At 45.1% G+C, this 19,278-nt stretch overlaps 1 protein-coding gene across 5 annotated transcripts in view; it reads right to left on the minus strand.

The window, feature by feature from the left end:
- Positions 1-9,032: 9,032 nt before the first annotated feature.
- Positions 9,033-19,278, minus strand: part of SLC26A8 (solute carrier family 26 member 8) — a 66,420-nt gene continuing 56,174 nt past the window's right edge. For all 5 annotated transcript variants that reach the window (XM_084967884.1, XM_084967885.1, XM_084967882.1 and 2 more), the window contains 4 exons: positions 15,521-15,901; positions 11,535-11,589; positions 11,248-11,432; positions 9,033-9,833 (listed from right to left, as the gene is read on the minus strand). In XM_084967884.1, coding sequence (XP_084824010.1) covers positions 9,492-9,833; positions 11,248-11,432; positions 11,535-11,589; positions 15,521-15,901 — 963 coding nt within the window. In that variant the 3' untranslated portion in view covers positions 9,033-9,491. The remainder of the gene's footprint in view (positions 9,834-11,247; positions 11,433-11,534; positions 11,590-15,520; positions 15,902-19,278) is intronic.

The raw sequence follows: 19,278 nt of genomic DNA on the forward strand, positions 1-19,278 counted from the left end.
ATCCGACTAGTATACATGAGGATGCAGGTTTGATCCCTAGCCTCACTCAGTGGGTTAAGGATCTGGTATTGCTGTGAGCTGTGATGTAGGTTGCAGACATGGCTCTGATCCCACGTTGCTGTGGCTGTGGTATAGGCTGGCAGCTGCAGCTCCAATTGGACCCCTAGCCTGGGAAATTGCATATGCTGCAGATATGGCCCTAAAAAATAAAAAAGAAAAAGAAAAAGAAAAAAGGATGGCACAATTCAAACAAAAAATGAACAGACATTTGGAATAGCTGCTGCAATATAGCCCTGTGTGTGATTTTTAAAGTTGACATGTGCACTGATTCCTTAAAGTTGGATCTTTTACTGTGTATGTAGTGAGTTTGTGAACCACGAAGTAAATGAAAATAGGAGTTCCCGTTGTGGCTCAGTGGTTAATAAATCCGACTAGGAACCAGGAGGTTGTGGGTTCCATCCCTGGTCTTGCTCAGTGGGTTAAGGATCCGGCGTTGCCATGAGCCGTGGCGTAGGTCCCGGACGAGGCTCGGATCTGGCGTTGCTGTGGCTGTGGTGTAGGCTGGCAGCTGTAGCTCTGCTAGCAGCTACAGCTCTGATTCAACCCCTAGCCTGGGAACCTTCCATATGCTGTGGGTGCAGCCCCAAAAAAGACCAAAAAAAAAAAAGAAAAAGAAAAATAAAGAAAATGAAAATAAAAGATATCCAAGCAAGGCAGATAGCAGTAACTATAGTGGTTGCTGATGCTGAGATTATTGGTAAGCTATAATTCATAATTTGCATAGCAGTGTGTATCTCTTTGTTGTGAACTCATAGCTGAATTGCTTAAATACGATTTACAGAATCTTGGTGCAGTTGCACTTTAATGGAAAATATGAAACCTAAATTGCATATTTAAAGGTGCTGTATAACTGTTTTCTCTGTAAATAACTTTAATGAGCACCTCTCTGTCACTTAGAATAGTAGGCAGTATTTTGGAAGTAATCTCAAATTCTAGTGTTTGCTTCTAGTGTTGAACTGAATTTACAGTTTGTCCTAGACATTCTGCACTAAAGTAATCAAATCCATTCTTGTGTCTTTTTTTTTTAGGGCTGCACCTGTGGCATATAGAGGTTCCCAGGCTAGGGGTCCAATCAGAGCTGTAGCTGCTGGCCCATGCAACAGCCACAGCAACACCAGATCCTAGTCGTGTCTGCAACCTGCACCACAGCTCACTGAAGTGTCAGACCCTTAACCCCCTGAGCAAGGCCAGGGATCTAACCCTCATCCTCATGGATGCTAGTTGGGTTCGTTAACCACTGAGCCATGCCGGGAACTCCCATTCTTGTGTCGTTTTGTTAGTGTGCTCCGTACCACTAGTGAGTGCTCCTAGCCTCCTAACCTGCTGCTACAGCATAGTGTTTTACAGCCTGATAGCTATTGCCAAGGCTACAAAAAAGCCAAATTGTATGCAACACTAACCCTTTGACTGCTAAGTGTGTTTCTGCTTGCTCTGCCATGTTATGGATGATTTTTTTGGTGCTAATAAAGTATGTTTAATGTTCTCCTTGTAAAAATAAAAACAAACAAAACCAGATGTTCCCATTGTGGCTCATCAGGTTAAGAACCCGATGTAGTCTCCATGAGGTTGTGGGTTTGATCCATGGTCTCTCTCAATGGATTAAGGATGTGGTGTTGCCACAAGCTGGAGCATAGTTCACAGATATGGCTTGGATCTGGTGTTGTTGTTAGGTGTAGGCCTCAGCTGCAGCTCCAATTCCACCCCTAGCTTGGGAACTTCCATATACAGAAGGTACAGCCATAAAAAGAAAAACCAAAAAAAAAAAAGATAACCCCGGAGATCCCGTCGTGGCGCAGTGGAAACAAATCCAACTAGGAACCATGAGTTTTCGGGTTTGATCCCTGGCCTTGCTCAGTGGGTTAAGGATCTGGCGTTGCTGTGAGCAGTGGGGTAGGTCGAGGACGTGGCTCGGATCCCTCGTTACTTTGGCTGTAGTATAGGCCAGAAGCTACAGCTCCGATTAGACCCCTAGCCTGGGAACCTCCATGTGCTGCAGGAGTGGCCCTAGAAAAGGCAAAAAACACCCCCCCAAAAAAGATAACCCCAAAAGAAACAAAACCAAAAACCTCTCCTGTGGCCCCCAGCAGAGGGCGATGTAGAATCCTGCCTCCCTCCTTGCCCTCACAGCCCTGCTGAATCTTAAAACAGGGATGAGTGGAGGTACTCAGCACTGCAGTCCCTGAGCAATATGCAGTCTCCCCTCCAGCCTGGGATCTTTTGCAGAGCAGGAAGACATTTTAAAACCCCAGACAAACATAAGGCTCAGCTCATAGCTACCACCTGTGTCCCTTCAGTGAAAAAAATCTCGAGGTAAACTGCTGCCTTCACAGCTTGGTCAAGGACAGCCTGCCCTGAGACTAGAGGGGCAGCTGCAAACCATGGCTTCCTAAAAAATTAGACAGCATGAGGGAATGGCCATAGTTTCTGTCCACTCCCTGGCATTTCCTTGAATTTATTAAATCTGAAGAAAGTGTGCTGGAACCAAACTTGCAGACCTGGAGCTGCCTAAAAGGACTGGAGTCAGATGTGAACATCCTGCAGGGTTGTTTATGTTAGTCCTTGAGAGCAAGAAATTCATGTTAGGATGGGCCATTTTAGATTTAATCAGAGAATCCCTTAATTTGATGAAGATTTAAAAAGTTCTGTAACTTTGCTTTTTCTTTTTACAGCTACACCTGTAGCATATGGAAGTTCCTGGGCTAGGGTCGAATCAGCTACAGCTGCTCGCCTACACCACAACCACAGCAATGCCAGATCCAAGCTGCATCTGTAACCTACACTGCAGCTTGTGGCAACACCAGATACTTAACCCCCTGAGTAAAGCCAATGATTGAACCCACATCCTCACAGACACTATGTTGGGTTCTTAACCCGCTGAGCCACAACAGGAACACCAAGTTCTGTAACTTTGGAAGGGAAGATCCCTTCTTTACTATGCTTTTAGTAAAGCAAAAGTAACACTTCAAAATGTTAACAGGATTAATCTTTAAGGAATGGGAAGTACAAAAGATTCTTTTTTCCCCCTGCTTTTATAGATTTTCATTAGAGACTATTTTTCTTGTAATGAAAAGCTGTATTTTAACAAATCTATATCACAAGCTTTAAAAAGTCTCCATCAGCAGATTTATAAAATAACACAAAATGAATTAAAATATGAGGCTACTTTGATTATGTCAAGTCCAATATTTAGAGCACTGGATAAAGAAAGTTTTTAGAAAGACTTCGTCGGGAGTTCCTGTCGTGGCTCAGGGTAACGAACCCAACTGGTATCTATGATGACATGGGTTCGGTCCCTGGCCTTGCTCAGTGGGTTACGGATCTAGCATTGCTGTGAGCTGTGGTGTAGGTTGCAGACAGGGCTCAGATCCCAAGTTGCTGTGGCTGTGGTATAGGCCAGCAGCTACAGCTCCAATTGGACCCCTAGCCTGGGAACCTTCATATGCTGTGGGTGCCACCTTAAAAAGACAAAAGGAAGGCAGGAAGGGAGGGAGGAAGGAAGGAAGAAGGAAAGAAAGAAAGTCTTTGTCTCCGTTTGGGGGAATAATTAGCCCTATACTAAATGATACTCTAGTCTCACCTAACAAAGCATAAAAGTAATACTTGAAATGATCAACCTGTTTCCAAGTAATTTAACCACTTCCCAGAACAAAGCTCAGAAATATTTATAGGAAGACAAATATACCCCATACACAAGATAAAATTTACAGCATCTAGCAAGATTGGTCCAGTGTCCAAGACAAGTGAACAAGTATGTGAAGAAGCAGAAAAATATGACCTCTAGTGAGAAGAAAAATCAACGAATTGAATCTGACCAAGGATGGGCGTTGATGTTAGTATTTGCAGAAAAGGAGTTCCTGTCGTGGCACAGTGGTTAACGAATCCGACTAGGAACCATGAGGTTGCGGGTTCGATCCCTGGCCTTGCTCAGTGGGTTAAGGATCCGGCGTTGCCGTGAGCTGTGGTGTAGGTCACAGACACGGCTCGGATCCCACGTTGCTGTGGCTCTGGCGTAGGCCGGCAGCTGTAGCTCCAATTAGACCCCTAGCCTGGGAACCTCTATATGCTGTGAGAGCGGCCCAAGAAATGGCAAAAAGACAAAAGAAAAAGAAAAAAAGAATTTGCAGAAAAGAACATTAAAAACAACTATAACTGTATTGCACATGTTTAAGAAACTAGAGGAAATCTTGAACATGTTCAGTAGAGGTATGTATGATATAAGGCCAAAACTGAACTTCTAGGAAAGAAATTACAAGGTCAGAGATGAAAAAATTCACTGGATGGGATTAACAGTTGATCACACATAGCAGATAAAAAAAAAAAAATTGGAGCACCTTAAGATAGAGCTATAGGAGTTCCTGCTGTGGCACAACAGGATTGACGGCATCTTAGGAGCACTGGGCACAGGTTCAATTCTCAGTCTAGCACGGTGAGTTAAGGACCCAGAGTTGCTGCAGCTGTGGTTTAGGTCACAACTATGGCTCAGATCTGATCCCTGGCCTGGGAATTCCATATGCCACAGGGTAGCCCGAAAAGGAAAAAAAAAAAAAGATAACATCTATAGTGGGAGTTCCCTTTGTGGCTCGGTGGATTAAGAACCAGACATAGTGTCCGCAAGGATGTAGGTTTGATTCCTGGCCTTGCTCAGTGGGTTAAGGATCTGGCATTGCTGCACGCTGCAGTGTAGGTTGCAGATGTGGCTGTGGCATAGCCCTGTGGTTGCAGCTCCAATTCAACTAGCTTGGGAACTTCCATATGCTGAGGTGCAGCCCTAAAAACAAAATAAAAATAAAAACTGGGAGCTCCTGCTGTGGTGCATCAGGTTAAGATCCTATATTGTCTCTGTGGCAGCATGGATTCAATTCCTGGCCCAGTAAAGTGGGTTAAGGAACTGGCATTGCCAGAGCTGTGGTGTAGGTTGAAGCTGTGGCTTAGATTTAACCCTGGCCCGGAAGCTTCTGCATGCTGCAAGTGCGGCCAAAAAAAAAGAGAGAGAGAGAGAGAGAGCGAGCGAGAGAGACATGGCCATAAATTATTTTCCCTTCAAGAACTGGATTGTATTTGCCCTTCTAAAAGTACAGTGTAGAAGCAGTTCCCATGTGGCTCATCAGTTCCCATATGGCTCATCAGGACCCAGCATTGTCACTACAGCAGCTCAGGTTGATGCTGTGACCTGGGTTCCATCCCTGACCCAGGAACTCCCACATGGCTAGGGTGTGGCCAGAAAAAAAACCCAGTAGAGTGTATTTCCCTTCACACTGTATCAAGGCTGGTATTGTCACTTACTTTGATCAACAGAATGTGGTGGGTGATACCGGGGCTTGAGCCTCTGTGTGAAGCCCAGGTTCCCTCCCAGGGAGACCACGTGCAGAGAGAGATCATGGCTGCCTGGCCAGCCTCCAGCTCTTCCAACCATCCCAGCTGAGGTGTCGAGACTTGTGAGTAAAGTCATCTTCAGTGTCTAGCCCCGGTGCATCTCTAGGTGGCTGCAACCTCATGAATGGGCCCAGCTAAACTCAGCCCAGATTTTGCAGAATCATAAGCACATACATTACATTGTTTTAAGCCACTAAGTTTTGGGTGGATTGTTATGCAGCAATAAATTATGGAAACACCAAAATATCTGGGATGTGGTATGTCTTCCAATAAGCGTTTATTGAATTAAATTTAACCATAAGAGATTGAATGGGTAATAGTCTGATGACCCTTGTGGTCTTTTTTAGCATTGAAATTCTGAGATCCTAAGATCATTAATAACCTTGGATTATGCCCTTATATCCTATATTTCTTCTGATAAATGAGAGTTGAATCTCGATGTGATATAGTTAAGTCCCTGGTCATCTTAGTCCATTTGGGCTGCTATAGCAAAATACCATAGACTTGGTGGCTCATCAACAACAGAAATTTCTTACAGTTCTGGAAGCTGAGAAGTACAAGGTCAAAATGCTGGCAGATTTGGTGTCTGGTGAGAATCCACTTCCTGCTTCATAGATGGCTGTCTCCTTGCTCTGTCCTCATAGAGTGGAATGGAGGAGGGATCTCTCTGAAGCCTCTTTTATAAGGGCACTAATCCCATTAATAATTATAAGGGTGACCTGATTACCTCCCAAAGGCACCAGCTCCTAATACCATTATCTTGGGGATTAGGATTTCAACATATGTATCTGAGGCAACAGAAACCTTTAGATCATAGCATGTGCAATGCTGTGGCTCTCCAAACTTCATGTCCTTCTTACATATCATCAACTCAAAGGTCTAAGTCCAAAGTTTCATCTACATGTCATCTAAATCAGAGTTCGCTGGTGGCATAGCAGATAAGGATCCAGTGTTATCATTGCTGTGGCTTGGGTCACTGCTATGGCTCAGTTTCAATCCCTGGCCCAGGAACTTCTGCATGCAGTGGGTGTGGCCAAAAAAAAATCATCTAAATCAGATAAGGGTATGACCAAGTTACAATCCATTGGGCCTTGTGATATTTAATGTATTCAGAGACAGAGACCTAGGGTCACCTGTTTTGATCAATCTCTTTTCCAAAACTAATCTTCTGCAGTTGTATCTATCCTATTTAGTTCCCACATGTAAAAATCATAGCCCACAACCCATTTACTATAGAACATAAGCTACTTTGAGGGTTTTTTTTTTTTCAGTAATGGAGAAAAATTTGTGCTAAGATAATTACTTTTTCAGATCTGATCTGTACTAGTTTTTTAGTGTTTAGAATTTTTCTCCTGTTACTCATTAGTGGTAAAATCTGCCAGGATGACCATGCAATAAAAAGTGAGCTAGCCAACCCAAAACATAGCATTTTGTAAAGTTTGAAATGTCTTAGAATTTCGGGTGATCTGCATTTTGAAGAAGACTCAGCCTTTGAATTATTACTCACTTTACCCTTTCTTTAATGCTGTCCTATTTATAATCAGTTAACCATTTTTCTTCATCTTATTATTTCCAGAGGGGATGGATGTTATGCGTTTACAGAGAGTATTCTTTAAGGATAGACTGTAGTCCAAGCATCAGGTTGGTCTTTTTGAAGTCATGCCTGAAAGCCAAGATTTAGCTCTGCTGCGGGGTAACAGAAAGGACCAAAGTCTAAACTCGACTCGTGTCAGAGCCATTGGTTCTCTTTGAAGACCTTCCTCTTTTTTTTTTTTTTTTTTTTTTAAATTTAGGGCCACACCTGTGTCATATGGAAGTTCCCAGGCTAGGGGTCCAATCAGAGCTGCAGCTGCTACCCTACACCACAGCCACAGCAATGCGGGATCTGAGCCAAGTCTGCAACCTACACCACAGCTCATGGCAACACCGGATCCTTAACCCACCGATCAAGGCCAGAGATGGAACCCGAATCCCTATGGACACTAGCCGGGTTCGTTACCGCTGAGCCATAACAGGAATTCCTAAAGACCTTGCTCTGGTGGGAATGGAAGGGAGCTGGAGCAAGAGGACGGCAGCCCACAGAAACTGGGCTCTGCCTGCATTTCCTAGTCTCCTGTTTTAAATATGAAAATTTTCTTGTTTTGAAACATTTCTGGGCCTGTTCCTGCCACACTGACAATTCATTCCTGGTTTGGCTCAGTTTCTTTTTTTTTTTTTTTGTCTTTTTGCTATTTCTTTGGGCCGCTCCCGAGGCACATGGAGGTTCCCAGGCTAGGGGTCGAATCGGAGCTGTAGCCGCTGGCCTACGCTGGAGCCACAGCAACTCGGGATCGAAGCCGCGTCTGTGACGTACACCTCAGCTCACGGCAATGCCTGATCCTTAACCCACAGAGCAAGGGCAGGGATCGAACCCGCCACCTCATGGTTCCTAGTCGGATTCGTTAACCACTGCGCCACGACAGGAACTCCCTTGACTCGGTTTCTTGTAGAGCCCTTGATGCCATGGGAATAACCTGTAGGCTCCATCTAGCTGTGTCCCTGGTGCCCAGCTTCTGTATTACCACTGAGCTACAACGGGAACTCCAAGAGACATATTTTAACAAGGATTGCTTTCATCTAACAGATGAGAAAAGTTGATTACCTAAGCAAGAGGAATCTTGTTTACTGAGTGAGAAATAAAATTCAGGATTCCATATGCCTTTGCCCAGGGGTTTATATTCTCTTTTGGTTGTACCTTTATACTAGATTTTTTTCCTTTTTATTTTTTTTAGTGGAGGAGGGGAAATTTTTTTAAATGGAGTTATGGAGTTGGACCAAACTAGTGATGATTGACTTTTCCAGCTCCTAAGGGACTTGTGTCTGTCACAGATTTTAACTAAGTTTGGTCCACCAAGACTACAGATTCTAGATTGCCCATATCCTTAAAAACTTGTAAGAGGAATTCCCGTCACAGAGCAGCAGAAACGAATCTGACTAGGAACCATGAGGTTGTGGGTTTGGTCCCTGGCCTCACTCAGTGGGTTAAGGATCCTGCATTGCCATGAGCTGTTGTGCAGGCTGCAGATGCAGCTCGGATCTGGCGTTGTTGTGGCTGTGGTGTAGGCCGGCAGCTGTGGCTCTGATTAGACCCCTAGCCTGGGAACCTCCATATGCTGCAGGTTCGACCCTAAAAAAGACAAAAAGACCAAAAAAAAAAAAAAAAAAAAAAAAAAACTTTTAAGAAAGAAGCAGTGGTGAATGTGAATCTGAAGACGGGGGAGTTCTTTAGAGCTGACATTATCATCAATTGGTCCAGCTTACTGGCCTTCTGAAACTGTCAGGATAAGATCCTGACCTTGGAGTGATGGCATAAGTGCTTTCAGCCTAACAGTTCTTTGTACTATAAGCCTTCACAGGCTGGCCTGACTTAACCTGCCTGTTTCCACCTATTTCCCACTGCATCAGCTCAGTGAAGATTACCTGCATATAACGTACAAATGCTACCCAGTTGTTCTTTTCCTTGCTCATCTCTTCCCCCACCATGTCCACCTACTTCTGGCACTTGTTCTACCCGACACTCCCTTCGGCACACAGATTACAGAGAAGGGAGAAGATGCAGGAAGGATCCAAATGTAACTAGAGTTACATATTTTTATTTGAGCTTCATCTCCTTGGAGAAAGGGGAACAGAGATGAGTAAGTTGGAGAGGCCCAGGGTGGGGGTAGGGGATGCAGAGATGAGGGTTGTGAAGGAGGAACTCCTTCAGTGGAATATCTGTTGAAGGTGAAATGAAGTGAGCCTGAGTACGGAATTCAGAGATAATTCTTGGTATTGAGTATTGGGATCTGGGCGTGAGATCCCAATACTCACTGAGCAAGAAAGGCCAGCAAGTGGAAGAATCCCAAAGCAGGTACAGCTGGTCTGTCACTAGTCAGGCCTCCAGACCAAGTGGCCCCCTGGGGTGGGGAGGATTTGCTGCGGGAACCCATCTGCTTATTCCCAGTTAATCGACAAGGGATCCCAGTGGTGTTGCCCTTGGGTGTATGAGAATTCCTATGTTGATATCTCCTCTCTCCTGACTATGTCTGAGGTGGAGATCTGGAGGATGGAGGCTGATACAGAGGCCAGTACTGCTGCCGAGGATATGCCTGAGCCCTGGGCCTGGACTCAGGCTCTGTCTCCGTCTCGGTCTCGGGCTCGGGTTCAGTTTCTGGCTCCAGTTCTGACTCAGGCTCCATCTGGTGATCCAGACCTAGGTCCAGATCTAGCCCAGTCTCTTGTTGTGACTCCAGCGTGGGATACAGATCCATGTCCAGCTCTGATTCCTCTGTGACTGGGTCCTGCTGTGCAGCAAAGCCTGAAGTTTTATTTCTAGGGATTCCTGTGAGACTGCTCTTCATTTTGTGTCTTGATTCTCCATTCTGAAATAACACATAGTTGACGGGTTAAAACTTCGCAATCAGGAGTTCCCGTCGTGGCGCAGTGGTTAACGAATCCGACTAGGAACCATGAGGTTGCGGGTTCGGTCCCTGCCCTTGCTCAGTGGGTTAACGATCTGGCGTTGCCGTGACCTGTGGTGTAGGTCGCAGACGCGGCTCGGATCCCGCGTTGCTGTGGCTCTGGCGTAGGCCAGTGGCTACAGCTCCGATTCGACCCCTAGCCTGGGAACCTCCATATGCCGCGGAAGCGGCCCAAGAGATAGCAACAACAACAACAACAAAAGACAAAAAAAAAAAAACTTCGCAATCACATTTAATTTTTGAACAGCCAAGGAATTTCAGGATACAGAAGGACTTCAGGTACCAGAAATCATGGGTTCCTAGCAAAGTAGAAAATATTTCTGGACTTAATTTGATTTTCATCTTCTTTGCACCCTCTGGTTCCTCAGTTACTTACTTGCTCTTTAGGCTCAATCACTCCGTAACTTCTGATGTCTTTAGTTTTTCTACCCAGGCTGGATTTCATTTAAACCATTTGAATAGCAATGGTCTTGGCAGCTTTCCAGAACATCTTCTATTCTTGATTTTATTTGTTTTTCAACTCCCTAATGTGATCCTTGGCAGATAAGGCCCTTCGTGACCTGGCTTCCTGCTGTCTTCTTTGGTTTTATCTCCATCTATGGTCCTCAGCTTTTGCTCTAGCCCTGCAGTTAGACTGGTAGAGCTTTATCTCTGCTAGTTATCAGTTTTATTATTCATCCCAAGGGTAGGTTGGAGGGGGTATTCTAAAGGGATAGCTAAGGGAGATATTTAAACATATTTATTGGAGTTCCCTTCGTGGCTCAGTGGTAGCGAACCTGACCAGCATCCATGAGGATGCAGGTTTGATCCCTGGCCTTGTTCAGTGGGTTATAAGGATCTGGTGTTGCTGTGAGCTGTGTAGGTCGCAGATGTGGCTCAGATCCCACGCTGTGGTGGTGGGATGTAGACCAGTACTGCAACTCCAATTTGACCCCTAGCCTGGGAACCTCCATATGCTTCGGGTGAGACCCTAAAAAAAGCAAAAAAAAAAAAAAAAAAAAGTATCAATTGGTATGGCACTGGCACTAACCACGCTTGATGTTAAAGGATCCTTGAGGCCTCCACTAGGGTGGGTAACCCTGTCTTCGGTTGGGAAAGGATCCTGAATGGCACCCATATGCCATGACAGTGTGGGAACTTGGGACTCAGGTTTACTGCTATTTACCAGGCAGTAGGGGAGCCTTTCAGCATCTCAAATCCTGGGACAGACACACGAGAAACTGTCCCTGGACATTGCTCATCTCTGTCGGATTCAGTGTCTCCCTCCTCCTCACCCTCGCCTCCCTCCCTGCCCCGATGCTTCACATCATCCAACCTTTTCTGTTTCTGAGTAGGTTTCCTGGATCACTGTCTCAGATTCGTCCACACTTAACTCGGAGGAGTCCGGCAACTTCCTTGACAAAGCAAACAGCACAGCGTCATGGAGGGTGAGGAACAGCTGGGCCTTGCTGATGCCAGAGTCAAAGAAATCATTCTTCTCAAATGTCCTGACCACAGACGCTACAAACCAAATGGGGAACACATATAGGGTCAGAAACCTGGGGAACAGAGCATCCAGGATGCAGAAAACACAGCCCTCTTCTTAGGACGAAGGTTACTCACAGTGACACCCCGCAATGAGCACCAAAAGGTTGATGTTTTGGAAAGCATTGCACATCTGTGGGGAGAGAGTGGATCAGTGTGAGAGATATTCACACTCAGTAGGAAAGAGACTTTTCATCAGGTGCATTTTATTTATTTATTTATTTATTTATTTATTTATTTATTTATTATTTTCCTTTTTAGGGCTGCACCCATGGCATATGGAAGTTTCCGGACTAGGGGTCAAATTGGAGCTGCAGCTGCCGGCCACAGCCACAGCCACAGCAATGCTAGATCCAAGCTGTGTCTGCGACCTACACCACAGCTCACGGCAACGCCGGATCCTTAACCCGCTGAGCGAGACCAGGAATCAAACCCGCATCCTCATGAATACTAGTTGGGTTCATTACCACTGCACCACAATGGGAACTCCCTCATTAGCTGAATTTTATTTATTTATTTTTAATTTTTTTTTCATTTGGTGTTTTGTTGGAATAGGGCATTTCTTCTTGAAAAGGTTTATGTCATGTGAGGCTGCCTCTTCTTAGCTCTTTGGTAGGAGAGAGTAGGCTTTTCTTGGGGCTTTTTTTTTTTTTTTTTTTTTTTTTGGTCTTTTTGCCATTTCTTGGGTCGCTCCTGCGGCATATGGAGGTTCCCATGCTAGGGGTCTCATCGGAGCTGTAGCCACCCGCCTACACCAGAGCCACAGTAACGTGGGATCCGAGCCGCGTCTGCAACCTACACCACAGCTCACGGCAACGCTGGATCTTTAACCCACTGAGCGAGGCCAGGGATCGAACCCACAACCTCATGGTTCCTAGATGGATTCGTCAACCACTGTGCCACAACAGGAACTCCCATTAGCTGAATTTTAAAACCTCTTCAGTCGTTCACTTTCCTGGGCTATATTACCTCTGCATTCCGTTCAGCCCTGGAAATGTTGGATGAGTGAATGGCTATGTGGCAGAAAATGTCTAAGGTGCCAGGACAACCAAAGAGAATCAGACGGGCTCGTGTGGGGTGCAGAGTGAGAGGGGGTTGCCCATGGTCTCAAGTGGGGACAGAATTCACAGGAAAAGGTAACGTTCATGTGAGGACGGTGCTCGGATAGAAGCTGGTGGGAACACACTGGATGGTCCCCATGAACAACCACATTTTGGGATTATTGTTTTGTGTTTGCCTATGACCCCCCCCCCATCTCTGGAGCTCACTGAGCAGAGGTGGCAAAACTGTGACCCAGAGGTGGTCAAGTGATATAGTTGGGCATAGATTCAGGAGCACTGAGGGTCACATTCAGAGCTTCTCTGCAAAGTTGTATTTGACTTGAGTAAAACATCAGATATGTAATATCAGGTTAATAAACCTCAGATACTGACCTCAAGGCTTTACCTCAGTCAATATATGTGTATGCTTTGCGGTTATAAATCTTTTTTTAAATCTTAATGTTCCATTCAAAGCAAGTCACCATTAATTTTGATACTTTGAGACTGAACAAATTCCAACCACCCACACTAAGTTAAAAGTGTCAAAAGAAACAAATGAAACAGACAGGCTCTATTTCTTTCACTCCCAAGGCAAGATGAGAAAGTCATTCTTCCACTGTATAGTGCTGGGAACTATGTCTGGTCACTTGTGATAGAGCATGATAATGTGAGAAAAAAGAATGTATACAGGTAAGTGTGACTGGGTCACCTTGCTGTGCAGCAGAAAATTGACGGAACACTGTAAATCAGCTATAATGGAAAAAATAAAAATCATTATTAAAAAAAAAGAAAAGAAAGTTGTTCTTGATCATATGGTAAATCAGAAAGTCATGTGGTGAGGAGCCACTGTAGACACACTCTAAATGACAAGCAGTGGGAGCTTAAAATCTTATGAATTAAGAAGCTTAAGTTGAGTGGTTGTCTCTAATAAGAATGACTATTGGGATTTTTCTTCATGGGTTTAAGTTCTCAGTTGTAAAGTAAACAAAATGGAATGATTTCCTCTCACCCGGTGGTACAAAACAAAGCAAAGAGCACAGCGCTGTGGAGGGTGAGGACGAGCTGGGCCTCAGTGATGCCAGCATCAGAAGAATCACTCTTCTCAAATGCCCTGACCTCGGACCCGGAACACACACGGGGGCAGACACCTGCGGAGGAGCCTGCATTTTTAAAGTGCGAGAGTGCACCGTGACTCCCTGAAGGCTATGAAGTTAAGGTGCTGGACGTTGCCTCAGTGACGGGGCTGGAGTGGAGAGTCATCAGCGTAGGCTGGGGGTGGAAGGGTCATGCCAAGGACCAGAACACACGGTGCCTCTGCAGAAATGGAGGATGAGAGGAGGGAGAGGTGGCGAGAGTGGCACAGATGTGCTACAGAGCAGGCGGACCAGTGATATGAGTCAGATGCTTTCAGTTCTGGTACAGGACAGACCCCTCACTAGCTGTGAGCCCAGGACTCTTGGGGGAAATAGGCTTGTCTCTCAAGGCTGTTGTGAGAATGAAATGAGATAGCACGCATCATGTGCCCAGGTCAGTCTAGCACATAGTAGGCATTCAATGCAGAGTCAACGAAATCTAAAGTTGCAACGACAGTGTGAGACTCAGAGAACACAGCCCAGCAGTACAACCTAAGCTGGAAAAGTCCCAAAGACAAGACATTATCAAGTATATTTGAGTCTGAAGATGGGGTGGAAGGGTTGCTGGGGAGAAGATCTCATGGATGGGAAAGCCCTTAACATTAATCTCCTCCAAGCCTCTCATTTTCTAGAGGAGGAAACCAAGGCTCAGTGCAATTAAGTTACCTCGGGTCCGACAGACAGCGAGCAGTAGTAAAGCCAGGACAGAGCACAGAGCCACGGACTGCCACCCGGAGTTCTTTCTACTATGAGGAGCTTCCTACTGTCTTAGATCAAAAAGGAGCTGGACTCACTTAAGACAGAATCGTATTCCCTTAGGAATAAGAAATAGAATAAAATATTTATAAATATTTTGATAAAATAGGATCTGAGGATAAAAGGAAGAAAGTCAGCCAAAGGAGCGTATCTCAGAAATAAGTGGGCGAAGTCAGAGCCAGGAAGTGAGCAGGTTCGGGGTGTGTGAACCTAAGCCATGGCCAGTGGGAACAGGGGTGTATGGAGCACTGAACACTGAGATAAGCCGGCTGGAAGAAAAGATAGTGTACTTATCAGACATTAAGCAATAAAACCAATATGGTTAGTTGTATACCTAAACTGTCCATATTGTACAAGAAGAGAAGTGAAAACATTCTGAGAAAGCAAAAAGTGGGAGAGAAGCTAGAACTCAGGGAACACAGCTTTGGAAAGAAAACTCTTTGCTGCCCTTTTCACCCAAAGATGCAGTCAATGAAGAGGCAACTGGGGAAGATCATCTAGGTACTGGACCAGGCAGCCCCAGGCTTGGGGCGTCATTTCATCACAACTTCTTCAAATATGAATGCCTTTCCTTCCTCCCCTTCTCCTTCTTCATCTTTGCCTTCCTTTTTGGTCATGCCTGCAAGCATACGGAAGTTCTTGGGCTGGGCATCAACCTGCTGCACAGCAGTGACCTGTGCTACAGCCATGACAAAGCTGGATCCTTAACCCACTGAACCACCAGGGAACTCTAAATCTCAGTGCCTTAGAGCAGCTGAGTCGTGGAGGACTCTTGGTGAGCTTTTTTCTGTAGCATGTGAACTATTTCCTGAAAATGTTTGTAGCTAACTTTCAGGATATGCTGGGAGTTGCTGGGTGTGGCACAGATCGATGTTTCAATGGTGTTAAGAGCTTTCTGTTTCTCAGTCCTTGAGAGGTAATATGCCATGCCTAGGCAACCAACCCCAGTTTAATAAATCAGAATTGCTTCATTTTCTTTTTATTCTGGTTGACCTTAAACTGTCTTCAGGATTCAGGTTTCTAGTGGCCTAGGGGTCACACAGCAGGGGATCAGTGCTGGATTTGGGCTAGGGGCTGGCGGGGAGGGGGCGTAGGAGGGGATCAGAGCTCTTGCAAAAGCCTCCTCAGTACCTACCTGTCTTAATACGACCGACGCATGTGCATCCACAAGATGCACCATGGAGAAGTCCAGGATGATGGTGTGGATTTGGGGTGGAAGAGGTGGAGGAGGTAGAAGGGACATACTCGAGTAAGGCAGGAGTGTTCTTTCCCTCAGCTGACTTTCAGAAACCTCAGGGAGTGTCGAGATGCTTCTAGAGGGGTCACCAGAGGGCCAGGCTTTCTCCACCTCCTCGTAGTTGTTATTTCTCTGGGATGTGGAAGACATCACATACGGTGCTTGGTCATCGGATGTACTTTGGCTTGTGTCCACGCTCTCTAAGCGTGAGCAGCGGATCAGGTTAATGGAGGATGAGTTCCGGTCCCATTTACTTTCATATCGTTCTGTGTAAATAAACTGGGACACAGAGTTAGGGGGGGACGCTGGTAAGACTCGGCCAAGGGCTGGAAGTGCCTGCAACTGTGCTGTTTCTGTCTGCTAACGCACTCCCTTCTCTCTTAGGAAACTTCTCCACAGACTACGCACGACACTCTCACTGTCACTTCTAGCGTGTGACTTCATCTTTCCTTATCCGCACCACTCACAGTACACCCCTCCCAACGTCCCCACATGCATCAAGGGCTTAACCATTGTTCTAGTGAGCAAGATTTAAGAGCCGTCTTTTTTCTTTTTCTTAGGGCTGCACCTGAGGCATATGGAAATTCCAGGCTAGGGGTCCAATCAGAACTGCAGCTGCTGACCTACACCACAGGCACAGCCATGCCAGATCCGAGCCGTGTCTGTGACCTACACCACAGCCCATGGCAATGCCAGATCCTAACCCGCTGAGCGAGACCAGGAATCAAACCCACTTCCTCAAGGATACTAGTCAGTTTCTTAACCCACTAAGCCACAATGGGAACTCCAATATCATCTTTTTTCTTTTTTTTTTTTTTTTTAGAGCCACACCTGAGGCATATGGAGGTTCCCAGGCTAGGGAGCTGTAGCCACTGGCCTACACCACAGCCACAGCAACGCCAGATCCGAGCCTTGTCTGCCACCTCCACCCCAGCTCAGGGCAACACTGGATCCTTAACCCACTGAGGGAGGGGACGCAGGGATTGAACCTGCGTCCTCATGGATGTAGTCAGATTCATTTCTGCTGTTCACAACACAGTTCACGACAGGAACTCCCTCTAACATCATCTTTGATTTATTCCTTTCCCTTGTCCATGGGTTCTAATCAGTCTCCAGCACCTACTACTACTTTGAAGAATTTCTTCTGTCAGTCTCTTTTCTCAACATCTTTTATCAGTGTATGGCTGTCTTCTGTCAGACTTCCTTAAGAAGCCAAAAGTTGAGCATGGCTATCTTTGCCTTTCACTCTTTCCGTCCTCCTGATAGGCCTGAAGTACCTGCCATCACTTGCAGACAGTACCAAGCACAGGGAGTACAATAGTGTGAAGGATGTGAGAGCTGCCTCTACAGTCACAGGGATTAGATTCTACCAGGGGAGTGGGCCTATGTCCATAAAGTGTGAATAACAACCTCTATGGACAAGAACTGTAGGGCACATGGAAAAATGAAGTTTGTTTGCTAGAGTGGTATAATTTGGGGTGATGTTTCTTTAAGAAAAATCTGTTGTTCTAATAATGTTGCTTGTAAAATAAACTTTAAAAATGGGAGTGGGGGGGTGGGGTTCCCATTGTAGCTTAGCAGTAACAAACCAGACTAGTATCCATGAGGACACAGGTTTGATCCCTAGCCCTGCTCAGTGCGCTAAGGATCCGGCATTGCCATGAGCTGTGGTATCAATCAGAGACATGGCTTGGACCTGGCATTGCTGTGGCTGTGGTGTAGACTGGAGGCTACAGCTCTGATTCAACCCCTTGCCTGGGAACTTCCATTTGCCATGGGTGCGGCCCTAAAGAAGTAAAAAAAAATAAATAAAATTTAAAAATAATAAGTAATAAAAATAGGGGGAAAAGTAAGGATAAAAACTATACAAGGTAGTAGGTATTTGCACTGCAAAAAAAAAAAAAAAAAAAAACGGTGTGGACAAATAATATCACATTTCAAAGGCGAGAGGTCACTGAGGCCAGGCCTGAGAGGTACAGGGTCCTCCGGGCAGAGGAAAACCTCCGAAAGTCTCTCCCTTCTTTCCATCTACTCTATACGCTTGTCTTTCAAGGGCTTTCACAGTCCACTCATGCTGGGTCTGCCTGAACTTGCTGCCCAGACCACACCTCTTCCTCTGAGGACCCTGTGCTTATTTTGGCCTGAGTGTCTGTCCAAGCTGGTTCATGGACCAGGAGTCTTCCCTTTTCCTACCTTATGTGAATCCAAATTTTTCTCTCCTGCCCAGCTTAGGGCCATTACTATCTTTTTGAGTTCATGCCAGATCTCTCTTTATCCGAAGTCTTGAGGTTGTTAGAGTATAAACATACACTTAAAAAAAATGGGGGGAGTTCCCATTGTGGCCCAGTGAAAATGAATTCGACTAGGAACCATGAGGTTTTGGGTTTGATCCCTGGCCTTACTCAGTGGGTTAAGGATCTGGCGTTGCCATGAGCTGTGGTGGAGGTCGCAGATACAGCGTGGATCCCATGATGCTGTGACTGTGGTGTAGGCCAGTAGCTGTAGCTCCGATTAGACCCCTAGCCTGGGAACCTCCATATGCCATAGATATGGCCCTAAAAAGAAAAAAAAAAAAATTTGGCTGCTCTGAGGCATATGGAATTCCTGGGCCAGGAATCAGATCTGAGCTGAGCTTTGAACCAAGCCGAGGCTTCAGCAACACCGGATCCCTAACCCATGGTGCTAGGCCAGGGAAAAAAACCTGTGTCCCAGCACTCCCAAGTCACTGCCCATCCCGTTTGTGACAGCAGGAGCTCCTAAACACACACTTTAGAACATAACAGTATGGTACTATCCTATTTCATCAGTTTTAAGATGCACCACTACTTTTTGTACTATCAAGAAACAAACAAACTATAATATTGCTGTCAATTGTACAATACACCTAAATTTCAGAGATGTGGAAAAATGTATATTTTTGGATTGATAAAATACAATGATAGCCTTAAATGTCACATTAATACAGAGTTGTTTTCCTAGATTGATTTAAAACTCCATGAACTGTCGCAACAGAAGAAAGGGTGGGGGAAAAAACTGTAACTGCAATGTATACATCTAAGGATGACCTGACCCCCTTGCTGTACAGTGGGAAAATAAAAAAAAAAACATATGCCTGCAGAGCAATGAATATGACCATCTGATGGGATGGGTGGGAGTAAAAGTTCACTTAATCCATATTAAAGTTGAAGTTCTCAGTAATTGACTACATCTCATGTAGACCTGCAATGCAACTTATTGATGAAAAAAAAAAATCACCTCAGAACCTTTTCCCACTAGCTCTTCAAAATATCCATTCATCCAAAAAGTCTCTGTTCCATGAACTTGCTGGAAAACCATACTGATTTCCATAATATATCCATATTTTATAAAAAAAAATAAAAAATAAAAAAAATAAAAAATAAAACTCCATGAACTGCTTCAAAATAATCCTGTAATTCTGAGGGGCTGCTGGTGGATAGGGGTATAGATGAAATCAGATGGGCTATGAGGTGATAAATCTTAAAATATATGGTGGGTATATAATGGCTCATTATACTTGTTTCTACTTTATTATATGTTCAAGTTTTCCATGAAAAAACTTTTTTTTTTTTTTTTTAAACAGAGCAATTTGGATGACTGTGGAGGACATCATGCAAAGTAAAATAAGACAGTTGCAA

The sequence above is a fragment of the Sus scrofa genome, chromosome 7 (assembly GCF_054392235.1).
Source record: "Sus scrofa isolate SSC_HxYL_T2T_F1_AM1 chromosome 7, Sscrofa_HxYL_maternal_Yorkshire_Landrace_v2.0, whole genome shotgun sequence".
Lineage (NCBI taxonomy): Eukaryota > Metazoa > Chordata > Mammalia > Artiodactyla > Suidae > Sus > Sus scrofa.